Genomic DNA, 16,667 nt, shown 5'->3' on the forward strand with positions numbered 1-16,667 from the left:
TCACCAGGACAAAGCTGGGTCACACAGAGGTGTCTGTGTCTGAGCAGCGTTAATTGTCAGCTTGACCCGGGCAATAGAATAAATGCTGATAAATGTCACCGAGGGTGACATCATCATCTCCCCTTCAGCCCAGGCAGGGAGTGTGTGGCTCTCTCCACCCCTGGGGACAGGAGGTCACACCAGTCTGGCTCGGGAAGGAGGGACAGCGAGAGGAGCACCCAGCTTTGAGCGGAGACCTCAGCCATTGTGCTGGGGTGAATCCTGGGTGATTCCCACCTTTCAGCAATCAGGAGCAGCAGTCAGGAATGGCCAACGGGACCTCTCTGGACCTGCACGGGATGCATGGAGTGTATTGGAGCAGCATGGCCGTGTTGGGGGAGCCCTGCCATGAGCCCCACCAGTGGCTCAGTCCCCCCTCTGGCCTCACCAACATCTTGGCCACCATCCTTTGCCCCTCCCAGGTCCGTACCCCATCCAGACAGCATCTCCTACTTGAGTAAGGATCAGGCAGGGCAGCAGGTCCATGTCACAGGGGCTGGGGAGCTTGGCTTTGTTTGCTCATTCTCGTGGTGAAGCACAGACATGATTCTGTTTAACCATCCTGCATGGCTTTTTCCATCGTTGCATTCATGTGTCAGTGCTGGTCAGTGCCTCAGCATCCTGCAATGGACGTGTACAAGGAGCATTCCTCTCCTGGGCTCCACAGGCAGAGTGTCCTGGCAGAGGCCAAAGGCTTTCCCCTCTGAAGCACTCGTGTCCTTTGTCTCAGGGCTGTGGTCATTGTCCTGAGGTGGGGACAGTCCTTGGGTGAGCTGGAGGGTCCCCGCAGGGAGCAGGGACAGAGTGAGGAGGTGCAGGATGGGCTGTGCCTTCGGGACATGATTCCTGTGATCCAGCATTGTCCAAGGGATGCTCAAATAGCAAAATGCCAGTGGTTGCCATCAGACTGGGCTGACCTCTGCTCTGGGGGTCAGGCTGGCCGTGGCTCCCTGGGGGATGTGCCCCTGAGCACCCAGCCCTGCCCTTGGGGATGTAAGGTTCCTGATGCAGCCCAGCCCCTGCCACCCCACACAGCCCTCACTTCCCTGGCAGCCCTTTCCCTCCCCACCCTATATTGCTCTTATATCAGTAGGACCCACAATAACTAATTTTTTTGTCATTTCCATTCTGTTTCTTCATCAGAATGCAAAACATTAAATATCGCTCTGGTAATTATGGTTAATTTCATAACCTGCACCTTAATTGGATTGGTCTCTGATGGGGAATTCTCGTAGGAGGGAGAAGCAGAAATATTTTGACGTGATCTATTCTTTCAGCTCTTTGTTTGGATTTGAGATGTCGAGTGTGAAATGGGAAACAACCAATTTTTGCTCAGAGGCAACCTGGGGGTGGTGAGCAAAGCCTGAGCATTCCAGAGGTACTTCTCACCCTCCAGCAGCCAAACCTCTCCCTCTTGTACCTGAACCCAGCCTTTCTCCACCCCTCCTTTGAATTGGGAATAGTCACAGAGACCCAGATCCATCTGGTCTACCCAAAATGTGAGCCTGAGGAGCCAGGGAGGCATCACAGAAAGCACTGGCCTGGATGCTTGTTCTGCTGGCCAGTGCTTTGTGTGCTGTAGCACAGAGCAAGGCACGGCACTCCCCAGGCTCCCCTTGGGTCTGAGTGCCTTAGGGATGTGAGGGACACCCACAGGGACACCTCGATTCTGCTGGGAATTGGGCAGACAACAATCCACGGACATCCCCAGGGCTGCAGGGGGACACCAATCCGCTTGTGCCGTGGTGGACTGGGCTGTGTCAGTGCTGCTGCCCAGGGCAGCCAGTCCTGGGGGCCCCCCGTGCCTGTCTGGGGCTGTGCCGTGGGGTGGCCGTCCCACAGAGCCGGCGTCTCCCTGCCACTTTGGGCCTGAGCTACGGCTCGCTCTGGGAGCCACAGAATTGCGCTGCCATTAGGTGCTGCCATTAAACTGATTTGTGCTCAGCCTGTTTATCCTCTTCAATGGGAAACGGCACCGGAGCGGCAGCGAAATGGAAACCCTGGCCTCGCATTTCCGATTGCATTCCCATGCACTGGATTTCCCCGTGATTACTTTTGTTCTCACTCACAGCCCAGAGCGCAGGCTCCGTGTCATTATCCACAGTGCTGGGAGAGGAGAAAGGGCAGAAAGCATTGCTTTCAGCTCAGGCAAAACACAGCAAACCCACCCACAGCTGCCTTCTTTTAAGGGCAGTGGGGAGCCACTCCATCCCCATGGTGGGTCCCTCTTTTGTTTCTGTGCCCACAGGCTCAGCATGTGCTGGAAAGGCTGAGGAATGGCATGGCTGAGTCTGCCACTGTGCTGACACTGACACCCCTTGCCATGGGCACTGGAATGACTGTGCCTTGCACAGCCCCATACCTGCCACGGATTTCTGTCAGCCCAAACCCTGTCCAGGCCACATCCTGCAGCACCTTCCTTCCTGCAGGATTTGGGCTGCGAAGGACTGGTAGCCCCTTGCCCGCTCTGCTTGGCTGTGTAGATTCAGCTGGATGCAGGACGGGCAGGCTCGGCCACGGCTCAGCACAGTTTGTTTGTATCTAATCCATTTTATTGTTGAATGAAACAATAACAGCAAATACAGGCCCTGAAGACAAGCCATAAATAATGCAAAAATCAAACAAGTGAGAAAGGGGTAAAGAAAAAGGAATTATACATGTAAAACCAGCCCAGAGAAAACCAGGCTGGGAAGAGGAATCTTCCCTCTGCACTTGCTATTGCTGATGCTTTCTTTGCCTCCCTTTTTTCTCCATTTCTCTCTCTGGAATTTCCTGCGGCACCAAATTTGTGATTATGTGAACAAAACTTAATAATAAATGGGAGGAGGGGAGGGGAGAGAGATCTGGCTTGTGGGAAGGAGTCAGGAAATGAGGTGGATGGAGCGAACTGGGGCTTCCATCTCTCGCAGTGCCTTGAAGCACAGCTGTGCTCCTGGCACCCTGCTCTGCCCCGTGTCCCTGTGGGGTGTGCAGCAAGGACAGCTCTTCGGATGCCACCGGTGCTCATGGGAGCCCTGGCAGCACGGCACACAGTCCCTTGACCCTTGCCACTTGTCTCACCAGTGGGTGATCCCAGAGCCAGCTCTGCCGGGCTGGGCTGCACTTGGCTTCTCCCAAAGGCTTCCCAGGCCGCCTATTTTAGGCAGCAGTATAAAAATACCAGGGCTGGTTCCAAAGGGGGGTAAATCAGCAGGTTTCCCTGAGGTCAGCAAGGCTGACGGCTTTATGTCCTGTGTCCTTTGAAGTTCTCTTGCCACTATCCCAAAGGTTTCCAGAGGAAAGGAGCAGCCCTTGTACTTTTCTTGGTATCCTGTGCTGGTTTTAGGGGGATTCAAGGGATGTGGCCTGGGAACCAAAGTGATGCTGTAAGTGCAATCTTAGCTAAATTAACTGTAAGGAATGTGACTGATCTCTGGATCTGCTGTTCCCCAGCCTTTGGGACTTTGATCTGGGGTTTGAACCTTTGAGCAGTGGCAGGGATGCAGTAGGGACACAGTGGTTTGGAGTGGTGGCATTTAGAGAGGGTCACATCCCAAAGCCTCAGCGCTGATCTCTGATGGTCCTTGGGACCAGGGTGTTGGGCTGGCTTGGCATTTGCTGTCCTGCTGAGGCAGCTCTGGGTAAATGAGGGCAGGAGGCACTGGTGGGGCTCCCCCAGGTCTGCCTGCTAGCCCTGGGTTTCTGCTGCTGGAGCTGCTGGTGCCCCAGCCCTTCTGTGGGCACTGAGCAGAGCTCTAGGGAGCTGTAGAGCCATGGGATGCCTTTTGGTAGCTGGATGGGATTGGGTGTTCCCAGGCAGGGAGCAATAGGAGGGAGCAGCTCGTACTTCCTGGTGCCCCCAGGTGTGGTTTGTGGGTGGGCAGGAGCGGTGTCTCAGCCTGGCAGAGCTGTGTCCTCCTCGCTGCTGGGGCACTGCCCATGGCACAGGCTGGAGCCTGGGCTGGGGGAGCAGGAAGCCCCCGTCCCCAGCCCAGCCCTCAAGGCAAGCCCACACAGCGATGCCATCTGCTCCTGGCTGGGACGAGAGGCTCTCTGGCAGTGGGGTGACTTTGTTCCAGCTGCTTTTTTGCCATGTCAGGTGCTGTCCTGCCCTGCACGCGGGCCCCGCTCAGGCTCTGTGCAGCTGGGCTCTGGCTGATTCAGCAGCACTGGGGCCGTGTGCTGAGCCACGCAGGGCTGCCCCTCTGCTGGGAGGGATGGCTGCCTGCAGGGCTGTGCCCATCCTCCAGCCCCAGCACTGCCGCCCCGTGCAGGGCGCTTCAGGGGAGCTCAAGAAGCACAGAAGGCATTTGGGCCATGGGCACATCGCAGGGGATGCCTTTGCAATGTCATTGTGACCCTGGCGCCTCCCCCAGCAGGCACCCTCCTTGGACTTGCTTTCACCTCTTCAGGGCAAGTGTTTCCATTGCCCTGAGAAGAGCCTGGGATTTTTCCATCCCCCTTTCCCAGCTACAGACAGGGAAATGAATCATCTAGGGAGACCCTCATGCTACACTGGAGCCTCCTGTACACAGTGCTCACGGATCAGAGTGCAAGGTGAGCTGGCTGCCTTCAGTGAGCACTTAAAACATCCTGGTGACCCAGCCCATGTCCACAGAGATAGCAATCCCAAGGAAATTTGCAGAAATGAAGGAGAATCCCCATTCAAATGGTGCATTTTATTCTCAGTGCCCACCAGCCTCCAGCCATAACTTCCTGACCCAGCCCTAGAAGTCTCCAGCCAACCCTTGGGAGCTATTCCCTTGGCAAACACAACTCCCCTGCTCTTTGGCTCAAATAAGTAATAAAAAATGAGCCTTCCCCAGGCTCACCTGACCTAGGAAGCAGTGAACCACCAGTTCAGGCAGCGGCTGTGGCAGCAGTGACTGGTCCATGTCCTGGCCACCTCAGCCCATGAGCAGAGGAGCGTGGCTGGCCCTAAGCCCCAGCCCCACTCTGCACTGGGCCCTCAGCCCTGCTTGTTTATCTTGTGCTGGCTCAGGGCTTTACACCCCCTGACATCCACAGCTGCCTTTGCAATTACTTATTGATCCCTTGTCAGGATGTTTTCTCTGCTGATGGGGTGCTGAGGCATGTGCAGCCAGAGAGAAAAGATGCTCAAAACGAAGGAGCACAGGTAGGAGGAGGGTGAGGAGCTCTTGCACAGATGTGATTACAGCGAGAAACAGCCTCAGCAAAAACTGCTCTGAGCTTCAGCATCCTGCAGAGACAACCAGGATCTCCTTCCCATCGTCCTGCTCCAATAACCTGCCTGAAATCCACTCTCCAGGCTGGCTCTGGGCCACGGTTGGCTGTCCCTCCACTGTACATAGCTGTCCCTGCATGGGGTCAGGTAGATCCACAGCCCAGGTTTAAACCAGTAGACAGCTGGGCCAAAGCCTCCCCTTAGCAGCATTCCAGCCCCTCAGCCCATGTTAGAGCTCTTCTCTTCCCCTGAGCATCTCCCTGTTTTTTCTGCTCTTCTTGCCCTCTGGTTTGGTGCTTTCCTGACTGACTGCAGTGCTGGGGACACCACATTTTGGGTGGCAGAGGCTGTTTGCATGAGGAAATGCCTTTGCAGGGTACTCCCATGGGCCAGCCATGGCTGGAATCTGGTGCCAGCCAGGCGGTGTCAGTGCCGGAAGGGGATTTGCATCTTCAGTACTCCTTCGTGCTCTTTTACAGCTTCAGAGCAGCTGCCAGAGCAGATCAGGTTGCATCACACCTATTCCAGGCTCCCACCTCGGAGCTGCTGAAAGCAGATACTCCAGGAGGCCGAGCAAGAGCTCCCAGCTGGAGAGCTGTGCCTTCCTGTGGGAAGGGGAGCGGTGACCCCGGCAGCTGGTGGCTGGTGGGCTGGGGGTGGGCACTCCTCTGGCTGACTTGCCTTGGCTCACTGCCTTGCACAACTTGCTCATGTATCCCCACCACCCTGAGGAGTCCTTCTCATCTTCTGCCTGTTTCTCCCCCATTCTTTCACCCTCCTGTGCTGCTCCTGGATGATTCTGGGGCCAGGCCAGGACACAGGGCAGCCCTCTAAGCCTTTCTTAGCAGCCCATCCATTAATGAAGGTCCAGAGGAGTGTGGTGGCAGATCTCCATCGCCCAGGCCAGTGCTGTGCCACCCTGGCTGTGCCTACCAGCCAGCCCTGACAGCACTCAAGAATCACTTTATGCTCTCCCTCTTTGATTTCTTCTTCCCCACGTGAAGCACGGAGATTCCAGAAGGGAAACTGCTTCCTCTGCCTGATGCTCACACCCACTGCAGCCCATTCTTGAGCGGGGAGGAGAAGGGTGGTTACTGCCAATGCCTGCACTCTGGGACTGGGTGGGAGAAGAGGAGGAGGAGGGAGCAGAGAGGGTGGAGAGGAAGGAGAGACAAACAAAAGGGCCCACAAGTGCACACTGGACACAGGGGAAATGATGAGAGGAGGAAATGGGCACAAACGTGTTTGGCAAATTAAAGCTGCTCCCTTTGTTTTGCTGCTTTGCAGATAGCTACAGAAACAGTGCAGAGCCCACAGTCTGGATAAGAAACTCCTCTAGCAGCAGGCAAGGTTGTTAAATATTTATTTGTAAACCTGGAGTCTTTGTCTGTAAAATGTAGTGAAGTTCAATAAAATGTGATTTAGCTGGAGCAGCTTAGAGGAGAGAGGCGCATGGACTCGAGGAGCAGTGTCTCGTTGGCTTTGTACGAAGCCATCATGGCAGAGATGGGGTGAGCCCATGGCTGAACTCACCCCTCCACTGCAGCCCAGTGAGGATGCCCAGCACTGCTGAGTCCAACTCACTCCTGAGCACAGCTAGGAGCTGGCTCCTGCAGGGGCAGGCTGGGGACACTGTGCCCCCAGAGCACAGTGGGCCCCCCTCCCTGCTGGGGTATGGCTTGCTTTGTCCTAAATTGCTTGTTGTCGCTCGATGCTCTCAGAAGCATCTGGTTCAAGGGTGAACATCTCCCGCCCCGTAATTTATGGCTGCCAGGTGGGCTTAGAGCTGACTCGGGATTTTTGCCTCCTGCTCGCTCCCTGTCAGCACAGCAGATCGCTGCCTGCTCAGTGGGGTGGGGAGCGGGGGACAGCCCAGGGACAGCGGTGACAGTGGTGGGTATGGCCAGGCAGCTGCCCACCCCTTGGGGCATCCTCAGGGGCAGAGCCTGGGCTCCCTTTTGGGCCAAGTTAGGGGCTGTTCCAATCACCCAAGTTTGGGGCTGTTCCTCCCACACCAGGGCAGCCTGTGCCTGTCGCACTGGAGCAAACCCCACGCATGTCAGCGCTTCAGTCTGGCCCCAGGCTGCATTTCCAGGCACAGGCCCAGAATGGCATCTTTCCTCCCAGCACTGAGCCCAGGCAGAGACACTGGGCAGGTCCTGCTGTATTTAGCACCAAGGCAGCGCTCTGGTGCGTCCATCTGCGCCTCTTGGGCCGAGGCCGGGACCTTCCCGCGGGAAGGGACTGTACTCGGAGCCCTCAGCCCTGGGCGGCAGGTGGTGAGGACAGGGGTCAGTGGCTGCCACGGCTCTGAGCATGAGTTTTGCTTTGGCGTGCACTGGCTTTGCTCGTCGCCTAAAGGCAGCGAGTCTGGCAGCTGCTGCTTTTTTTGTCAGTTCTTTTTTTGTGATTAAGGAAGGAGAACCATGCTTATGCCAAGGGCTGTGGCTCTCACGGGCTGGGCTGTGCATCACGGCCATGGCCCGATCCTCTGCTCCTGCCTGGCAGCTCCTGCTGGGCCATGGCAGGCACTCTGGAGGGCAGCTTGGGCATGTTTCAGGGTCTTCCTCAGAGTAAATATGGGAGGGCTTTGTGGAAAGCCCTTCCTGCAGGCAGCAGTTGTGCAGGGGCTGTAAAGCCATGCATGCATTGTTGGCCCACAGCTCACACAAAAATCACAGTTAGAGTCGTTTTTAGAAGGGCATCTCTTAATATCCACATCACCTTGAGGCACAACTATTTCTCTCCGAATCAGGCAGAGGTAAATGGGAGCCAGAAGTGATTTAAAGCTCATCTTAGCTCAGAATTCTCCAGCTTATTTATTGTCTTTCTCCCAAAGCTCTTCTGTGACTCTGGCTATTAAGATTACGGATGTTTTTGTCAGGGATTGTATTTATCACGGATTTAAATTTAGCTGAGAACTAATAACATGTGAGGTGTGTCTAGACTTTAATTCTGGGCTGTGCTCGTCGGTAACGCCACACAGATTCTGCTTCATTCATCTGTTGCCTCTTTGCCGATATTTGACTCGTTGATACCGCACAGCTCTGGCTCCGCCGAGGCTGCACTGGGGATGACAGCACTGGACAAGGTGCTTTGGAGGTGCAGTCCCCTTCCTGCTGGTGGAGAGGCAGGACTGAGCCTGGGGGAAGTTGGTCTGCAGGATTCAGCTCTGCCCGCTCCCCATGCCCAACAGGGACCAGAACAGAGCAGCACATGCAGGCAGAGTGGAGCTTTTGGCCCAGCACACAAACAAGGCTGGTGCCTGGCACTCTTAATGAGCTGAGTGTTTTCAGTCCTGCTATAATTAAGCCCCTCAGACTGTATTTTGTTTTGCATGCCGTGTTTTGCTGTCTTTGATGGCTTTCTCAGCACGGCTGTGAAGAGCAGGAATTGGTTTCTGAGAAAAAAGGCTGCAGGCGAGCCAGCGCTCAGTAACAACATGTGGTGGGAGAGCAGTGCCCAAGAGGCTCCTGGCCATGGGCACTCACTGGCAGCCCAGCCCCAGCTGGGGCTGCAGCACGAGCCTGGGGAACAAATCCATATCCAGACTGGGCCATGCCAACCAGGGGTCCACTCTGGCTCCAGGGCACCGGCCCCAGTCCCATCCCCAACCCAGCGGCATGGCAGTGGTAGCAGCAGCCCCGCTCGTATCGGTACTGCTGCCCAGCACCAGGGAGGTGATGACATGGGAGATGATGGATTGTAAATACCCAGAAAATGGCTCCTGGCAGCCTGGCTGGGGCCCAGGCACTCCCACTGGAAATGTTTCCACTGGACTGGGACATGCTGGCCCAGGGCCAGCAGGAGGGAGCTCTGCATCACTGCCAGGGGAGCTCGGCAGGACCAGCTCCCATCCCTGCACCCCTTCACTTTGGGGTGATGTGCTCAGCGTGATCCCCATTGAGCAGCCCCACTGCCAAGGAAGCAGGGAAAGGGCAGGGTGGAAGAGGACAGTGAAATGGGAGGAAACCACAGAGGGTTCCTCTGGGGACACTCCAGGCCCTCACAGCCCATCACTGGCTGTGCCGAGGCTGGCGTTTTCCAAGATGGTGCTGGTGGACATTTTTATGGCCAGTCCATCATCTCCCATCCTTGTATCTTACAAAGAAATTTTGAATAATTTTTTGGGAACAAAAGTGATCCTTGGGTCATATATCTGTATGAAATGATGAATATGAGCAGACGCAATGGCAGGAATGTGCAGAACGTGTACCAGCTCCATAAATAGTGCTAGAGCAGGGAAAGTAATGGACAGGATATACAGTGATGGATACAAACGGAGCCAATGGAAGTAATGGATTGGGTGTGTTTGGCGATAGCCATAAATAGCATTAGTGGGAGTAGTGCAGAGAGTAACATAACAATAGATATAAACAAGGGCTGGAGTAGCCGGAGATCTAATATGCAATATTGATATGATTTGATTCCTCTTAACAGCCTGAACAAAGAAATAAATGCAACAAAGGCAGCATGACATGGAGCATCCACCTCCGCCGGGCCAGGATGGCTCTGGGCTGGGGCACAAGCCAGACCATGAGCCCCCAGGGAGGTCTCCCAGCTCTCCCCAGAGACATCAGCAGGAGGCTGGGTCTTTCTCAGCTGACACCAGGCAGCTCCCTCATTATCCAGAGCCTCCCTGGACCTGACTTGAGGTTGTAGACAGCTTGCTCTTGTAGGCAGTGTCTGCCCAGTTGCTTTTTCTGGCGGGGGGAATGGTTTGGGTCTGCCCTTGCATGCTGGGAGGCAAGGAACTGGCCCTGGGGACACACTGAGAGCAGCTGGGGCATGGGGGAGCGCAGAAGGAGGGAGCTGGCTCCCACTGTGCTGTCAGTGTTGCTCGCCCCAAGTGGGGCTCCCCCAGATGCTCCATCCTGTGCTCAGCTCCTCTGTTTGCAAAGCAGCCTTTATATTCAGGCTCCATCTACAGGGAATGGAATAATTTCAAGAGCTTAAAATAGGATGTAGATAGATGTGTTTCGTATTATTTTTTAAGAAGCAGAGGAAGCTGTATGACACAGATTCCTCAAGGCCTTCCACTCAAAAGTCTGTGCACGTTCGATCATCAAGTGGAAAGTCAGGGAACGGGGAGGAGAGGGTCTTAAAGCCAAAGGGCTGCATTTCAGCTGGAAAATTAGACCCTCTGCTGTGCATCGGTGGTGCCTTTTGCCTTACCGTCACCTCTGCCAGGACACCAAACCTTTCGCCGTGGCTGTGCCCGTTGTTTGCTCATGTGCCCCTTGCTCTTTCTCTCCCACTGTTACCTGCAGGTGAGAGATAGGATGGTAGCTGGGGAGGCGAGTATGCGCAGCCCAATCCTGGCCTGCTGGCAGCCAATTCTCCTCCTGATGCTGGGATCCATCCTGTCCGGCTCCGCCACGGGCTGCCCGCCGCGCTGCGAGTGCTCTGCCCAGGAGCGCGCCGTCCTGTGCCACCGCAAGCGATTCATGGTTGTGCCAGAGGGGATCCCCACCGAGACCAGGCTGCTGGACTTGGGCAAGAATCGCATCAAGACACTCAACCAGGATGAATTTGCCAACTACCCTCACCTGGAGGAGCTGGAGCTAAACGAGAACATTATCAGTGCCATTGAACCTGGGGCTTTCAACAACCTCTTCAACCTCAGGACGCTGGGGCTCAGGAGTAACAGACTCAAGCTGATCCCTCTGGGGGTGTTTACTGGACTCAGCAACCTTACCAAGCTAGACATTAGTGAGAATAAAATTGTGATCCTCCTAGATTACATGTTCCAGGACTTGTACAACCTGAAGTCTTTGGAGGTAGGTGACAACGACCTTGTCTACATCTCCCACCGGGCCTTCAGTGGCCTCAACAGCCTGGAGCAGCTGACCCTGGAGAAATGCAACCTGACCTCCATCCCCACGGAGGCCCTGTCTCACCTTCACGGCTTGATCGTGCTGCGCCTGCGCCATCTGAACATCAACACCATCCGGGATTACTCATTCAAGAGGCTGTACCGGCTCAAGGTCCTCGAGATCTCACACTGGCCCTACCTGGATACTATGACATCCAACTGCCTCTATGGGTTGAACCTGACCTCCTTATCCATCACTCACTGCAACCTGACGTCCATCCCGTACGTGTCGGTGAGGCACTTGGTTTACCTCCGGTTCCTGAACCTGTCCTACAACCCCATCGTCACCATCGAGGGCTCGATGCTCCATGACCTGCTCAGGCTCCAGGAGATCCAGCTGGTGGGAGGGCAGCTCACCACGGTCGAGCCCTTCGCCTTCCGCGGCCTCAATTACCTGCGCATCCTGAACGTGTCAGGGAACCTGCTGACCACCCTGGAGGAGTCAGCTTTCCACTCGGTGGGCAACCTGGAGACGCTCATCCTCGACAACAACCCCTTAGCCTGCGACTGTCGGCTGCTCTGGGTTTTCCGGCGGCGATGGAGGTTGAACTTCAACAAGCAGCAGCCCACCTGCTCCACCCCCGAGTTTGTCCAGGGCAAGGAGTTCAAGGACTTCCCTGACGTCCTCCTGCCCAACTACTTCACCTGCCGCCGAGCACGAATACGGGACCGCAAACCTCAGCAGATCTTCGTGGACGAAGGCCACACGGTGCATTTTGTCTGCCGGGCAGATGGGGACCCGCCGCCCACCATCATGTGGCTCTCTCCCCGGAAGCACCTCATCTCTACCAAAACCAACGGGCGGCTCACTGTCTTCCCTGACGGCACACTGGAGGTGCGCTACGCCCAGATCCAGGACAATGGCACCTACCTATGCATCGCCAGCAACGCGGGTGGCAACGACACCATGCTGGCCCACCTGCACGTGCGCAGCTACTCCCCAGACTGGCCCCACCAGCCCAACAAGACCTTCGCGTTCATCTCCAACCAGCCCAACGAGAGCGATGCCAACAGCACGCGCGCCACCGTGCCTTTCCCCTTTGACATCAAGACTCTCATCATCGCCACCACCATGGGCTTCATCTCCTTCCTGGGCGTCGTGCTCTTCTGTCTGGTGCTCCTCTTCCTGTGGAGCCGTGGGAAAGGCAACACCAAGCACAATATTGAAATCGAGTATGTGCCACGGAAGTCCGACGCGGGCATCAGCTCTGCCGACGCGCCGCGCAAGTTTAATATGAAAATGATTTAACCAGGCAACAATTTGCAAATAATAATGGTGTTGTTTGTTGTTTTTTTTTTTAAAAAGAACAAATGAACAAATAAAAAATAATTAACAAACATTGCTACAAACATACCGACCTCTCTCCTTCCACCGTGCCCTCTGCCCCGTCCAAACCCACTGCACCCGCACTGTCACCACCTCCTCTTCCTCTTCTTTATACCAGGAAAACATTCAGCCGATGTCTTCAGGACTCCTGTGTTTGTAAGGACTTTGTCTGATGGACTCTGGTGTCAGATATAACTCTGAGAGGGGAAAAACAATGGTGGGGGGGGGGGGAAGAAAGAAAAAAGAAATAAAATCAATTAAAAAGTTACGAACTTTCTTCTGTAACTTTGATTTCAATAATTATGGATTTTTATGAAAACTTGAAATAATAAAAAAACCCTATTTCCTATAGATAGTTGGAATGAAAAATTTTGACTTCTTGATCTGTCCAGTTCTGTACCTGGCAAGTGCTTGCTTTCTTGCCTCAGAGGCACTTCCCAGATGCCTTGCCAAGAGCAGCCCCAGGCCCGGGCGAGTCTCCTGCTGACATCACAGGCGCCTCCCGCAGTGCCCTGTGTGGCACCAAGACGGGTTTGACTATTTTTCCTGGTTTTATAGTCAGTACCCCTGCCCATCCCCAAAGCTTGTGGAGCAGGGCCATGACACTGATGTCCATAAGCAGTATGGAACAGGGCTGCGCTTTCCTGCCCTCTGTGTGGGAGGAGGATGCAGAGCCCCGTTGCAGGGCTGGCCCTGCCCATGGCCTCCAGGCTAGGGACCAGGCTTTGCCTGGGCAGGGCTGGGGATCCTACTGCTACTTACATGGGGAGAGGATCTTCTGCCAGCCTTTGTAGCAGTACCAGGGTGTCTCCTCTCCTATAGGGGACAAGCTGGCTCCTGTGCTCTGCACAGCTGTCCCCATGGGCAGGGATGTGACACATCATTGGCAGCACCCACTTGGATGCCTCCAGCAACTGGTGCCTAGAGCAGCCCCAGCACTGCTCCCCACCTGCCTGTAATTCAGGACCTGATCACTGGCAGCCAGACTCTCAAGCAGCCTCAGGCACATCCAAGGGAATTCAGCTTTCAGGCTCACAGGAGACCTTGTCTGAAAATGGCATTCCATAGGTCTATAAACACAGGCATAGGCTGAGGCAGAGGACAGGCACAGGCTGTGACACACTGTCTGCCCTTGCCTAGCACCAGTGTGCCCATCACTGTGGGGTCTGGTCACAGCAACATCCTGCCTTTGCTCAGCTCTGGGACTTGGATCAGGTCCGGAAGGTCTGTGTTGCCTCACAGAACCATGGAATGGGTTGGGTTGGGTTGAAAGAGACCTTAAGGACCATCTCATCTCCACAAGAAAAGGGGAGAGAAATAAGGATTAGATTGGCCACTGGGCTTCCAGGGCTGGACGCACAAAACATCCCTGCAAATGGTGTCAGTATGGGCACTGAAGGTTTTGTAATCCTTACTGAATCAGCAGGTGCTTCCCAACCTTCCCAGCTGCCACCAAGAGCGTGGCATTACACTGACCCCCCTGGCCCACCCAGCCTCAGTGACACTTCCTAGACAGACAAGCCCAGATTTTCATTCTTGATTTGTAAAGCACTTACGGAGTCTCCAGGGATCAAAGTCACTACAAGACAGTAAAATCTAAGTGCCGGGAGCCTGGAGCCCCAAGAGGGGAAAGAATGGATTTCCTTTTCTTTCAGCAGTGTGCCATCCTAGAAGAACCAACCTGAAGCATCTCTGCTGTGGGGAGGGGGAGTTCGTGCTGATTTCAGCTTTCTGTTCATCTTCAAACAAATCATTTTATGTTTCTTTCTCCACAGCAAGTTTCAGAAGCTTTGATTTGTTCTTTCCTCATCTCTAACACATCCTTCCTTTGTAACTTTGAAACTAATACATTTTTAAAAGCCTTTGGCTTTTGTTTTGCTTTTTAAAAGAGCCAAAGCAAAGTGTTCTTTATGAGCTTCCCTCCCACCAGTGTTTAACCAATATTTCCAGCAAGCTAAGCACAAAACTGCCAACAGCAACACACAAACCTAGGGGTGAAGCTGAAGGCAGGCTCCAGAGACTGCAGATTCTGCTCCAGGGACTCAGAGCAGCACTCCCCTGGGACAGGCAGGGATGCACAAGGGCCTCAGCCCTTGGAGGACGATGCCAAGCCACGCAGAGCCAAGCAAGAAAGAACTTTAGGCACAGAAAGCTCAGTCTGAGCTTGGTTGCCAGGACTAACACAAACTCAACCAGTGGCTCAGCAGAGAAGTGGAGGTGGGGGTCTCCATGACCCTGGACAGCTACAGGCACTGGCCATCCAAAAGAGCTGCTTAATTGGCTCTGGTTATCACTTTTAATGCTGTAATGGAAAGAGTTAATTCAACATACACAAATTTTAAAAAATACTAATAACCAAGTCCAATGAGGAATTTGCAACACATTACAGAGCCCCAGCAGTCAAAGGGGGAACCAAGTCTTTCACTGTCAAAAAAGGTTAAAACAACAAAAAAAAAGAAGACAGCAAATTATTTCTTCTCTGTAGAACATCTCAGGAATTTTCCCAGCCCAGCCCTGGTACAGAGCCCCACATCTGTACCCAGCCCTACCACCTCTGCTGCCCAAAACCCTCCTGGGGGAGGCCACACTGCTGCCCTAAATCCCAAGCTGCAGCTCAAATCCCTCATTGGTGAGTATGCCTGATGCTCTGTGGCACTGCCACACACTTTGTTACCCACACTGATTTTTTAATCTTCGATGCTTTGTGAACTAGATACTTTTTTTTCCCAGTCACCATGTGATTGAAGCAGATGGATGGAGCAGAAGAAAAGCATCTCAGAGTAGCCAGCAACTAAGCTCAGCCATTTTCCTAGCTGGTAAAAACAAGAAAAAAACCCAAACCCGAAGAATAGCCTCTCTTTCTCTCCTTTGCTGAAATTTACAGTCTGTTTCTATTGCAGTTTAATCGGGGTGAGAAAGCAGAGGCTGGGTTCCAGCACTGCTCTTCAGGGAACCATGGCCCATGTGTCAGAGCCAGACAACAGTTTCCACTTGCTTCTTCTGAATCACAATAAATAAAAGCATTTTATAAAACAGTTTAAAAGAGGTAGCAAAAAAAACCCCAGGGAGTTGTGCTTAGGGCATGGAGGGCAAATGTGCCTTACCTCCTCTGCTTCCCAGACTGGGAGTCCCATGGGGATCTTCATGACAGGCAGCGTGTGTGAGGACAGAGCAGGGAGGAGGATGAGCAGTTAAACAGCTCTTCCAGCCCGGGAACATCACCCACCCCAGGCCCCTCCCTCCCCACCAGCTCCATGTGTTCCCCCACTGCCAGGGCCCATGGCTGGCAGGTGCCTGGCAGGCAGGTGTCAGCTCTCCCCTCTGCCTCCGAGGCAGGAGCAGGGTTATGAGCACCCTGCAGGTCACCCACCAACTCCCTGATGGTCCCCACCAATCCCTGTGCCCACTCAGCTCCTCTCCATGGATCGCCAGAGGTATGCAGAGCATGTACAGGGGTAAGGGTGACCAGAGAAAAGGGTGTCAGGCTGGCCCTTCAGCTTCCTGTGCCCGCAGCCCCCCAGCTCTGCCCACAGCCCCCCAGCTCTGCCTGCAGCCCCCAGCTCTGCCCGCAGCCCCTCTGCTCTGCCCGCAGCCCCTCTGCTCTGCCCGCAGCCCCTCTGCTCTGCCCACAGCCCCCAGCTCTGCCCACAGCCCTTCTGCTCTGCCCGCAGCCCCCAGCTCTGCCCACAGCCCTTCTGCTCTGCCCGCAGCCCCCAGCTCTGTCTGCAGCCCCCAGCTCTGTCTGCAGACCCCCAGCTCTGCCCGCAGCCCCTCTGCTCTGCCCACAGCCCCCCAGCTCTGCCCACAGCCCCTCTGCTCTGCCCACAGCCCCTCTGCTCTGCCCACAGCCCCTCTGCTCTGCCCGCAGCCCCCAGCTCTGTCTGCAGCCCCCAGCTCTGTCTGCAGCCCCCAGCTCTGCCTGCAGCCCCCAGCTCTGCCCGCAGCCCCCAGCTCTGCCCGCAGCCCCCCAGCTCTGCCCGCAGCCCCCAGCTCTGCCCGCAGCCCCCCAGCTCTGCCCGCAGCCCCCAGCTCTGCCCGCAGCCCCCCAGCTCTGCCTGCAGCCCCCAGCTCTGCCTGCAGCCCCCAGCTCTGTCTGCAGCCCCCAGCTCTGTCTGCAGCCCCCAGCTCTGCCCACAGCCCCTCTGCTCTGCCCACAGCCCCCAGCTCTGTCTGCAGCCCCCAGCTCTGCCCACAGCCCCCCAGCTCTGCCCACAGCCCCTCTGCTCTGCCCACAGCCCCTC

General features: G+C 55.2%; 2 protein-coding genes and 1 long non-coding RNA gene across 7 annotated transcripts in view; 1 reads left to right on the plus strand and 2 right to left on the minus strand.

Annotated features, from left to right (window-relative positions):
- LINGO1 (leucine rich repeat and Ig domain containing 1) overlaps positions 1 to 12,654 on the plus strand; it is a 142,874-nt gene extending 130,220 nt beyond the window's left edge. For all 5 annotated transcript variants that reach the window (XM_068204393.1, XM_068204395.1, XM_068204394.1 and 2 more), the window contains one exon: positions 10,495 to 12,654. In XM_068204393.1, coding sequence (XP_068060494.1) covers positions 10,507 to 12,348 — 1,842 coding nt within the window. In that variant the 5' untranslated portion in view covers positions 10,495 to 10,506 and the 3' untranslated portion in view covers positions 12,349 to 12,654. The remainder of the gene's footprint in view (positions 1 to 10,494) is intronic.
- On the minus strand, positions 8,442 to 10,496 carry LOC137482169 (uncharacterized). The gene is made up of 2 exons (XR_011003911.1): positions 10,400 to 10,496; positions 8,442 to 10,148 (listed from the first exon to the last, which is right to left on the minus strand). It is a non-coding gene; the product is annotated as an uncharacterized lncRNA (long non-coding RNA).
- The window catches only part of HMG20A (high mobility group 20A), a 177,684-nt gene continuing 173,505 nt past the window's right edge, over positions 12,489 to 16,667 (minus strand). The window contains exon 10 of the mRNA XM_068204403.1: positions 12,489 to 12,623. The gene's annotated coding sequence lies outside the window, so the exon portion shown is untranslated. The remainder of the gene's footprint in view (positions 12,624 to 16,667) is intronic.

The sequence above is a fragment of the Anomalospiza imberbis genome, chromosome 13 (assembly GCF_031753505.1).
Source record: "Anomalospiza imberbis isolate Cuckoo-Finch-1a 21T00152 chromosome 13, ASM3175350v1, whole genome shotgun sequence".
In the NCBI taxonomy this organism is placed as follows: domain Eukaryota; kingdom Metazoa; phylum Chordata; class Aves; order Passeriformes; family Viduidae; genus Anomalospiza; species Anomalospiza imberbis.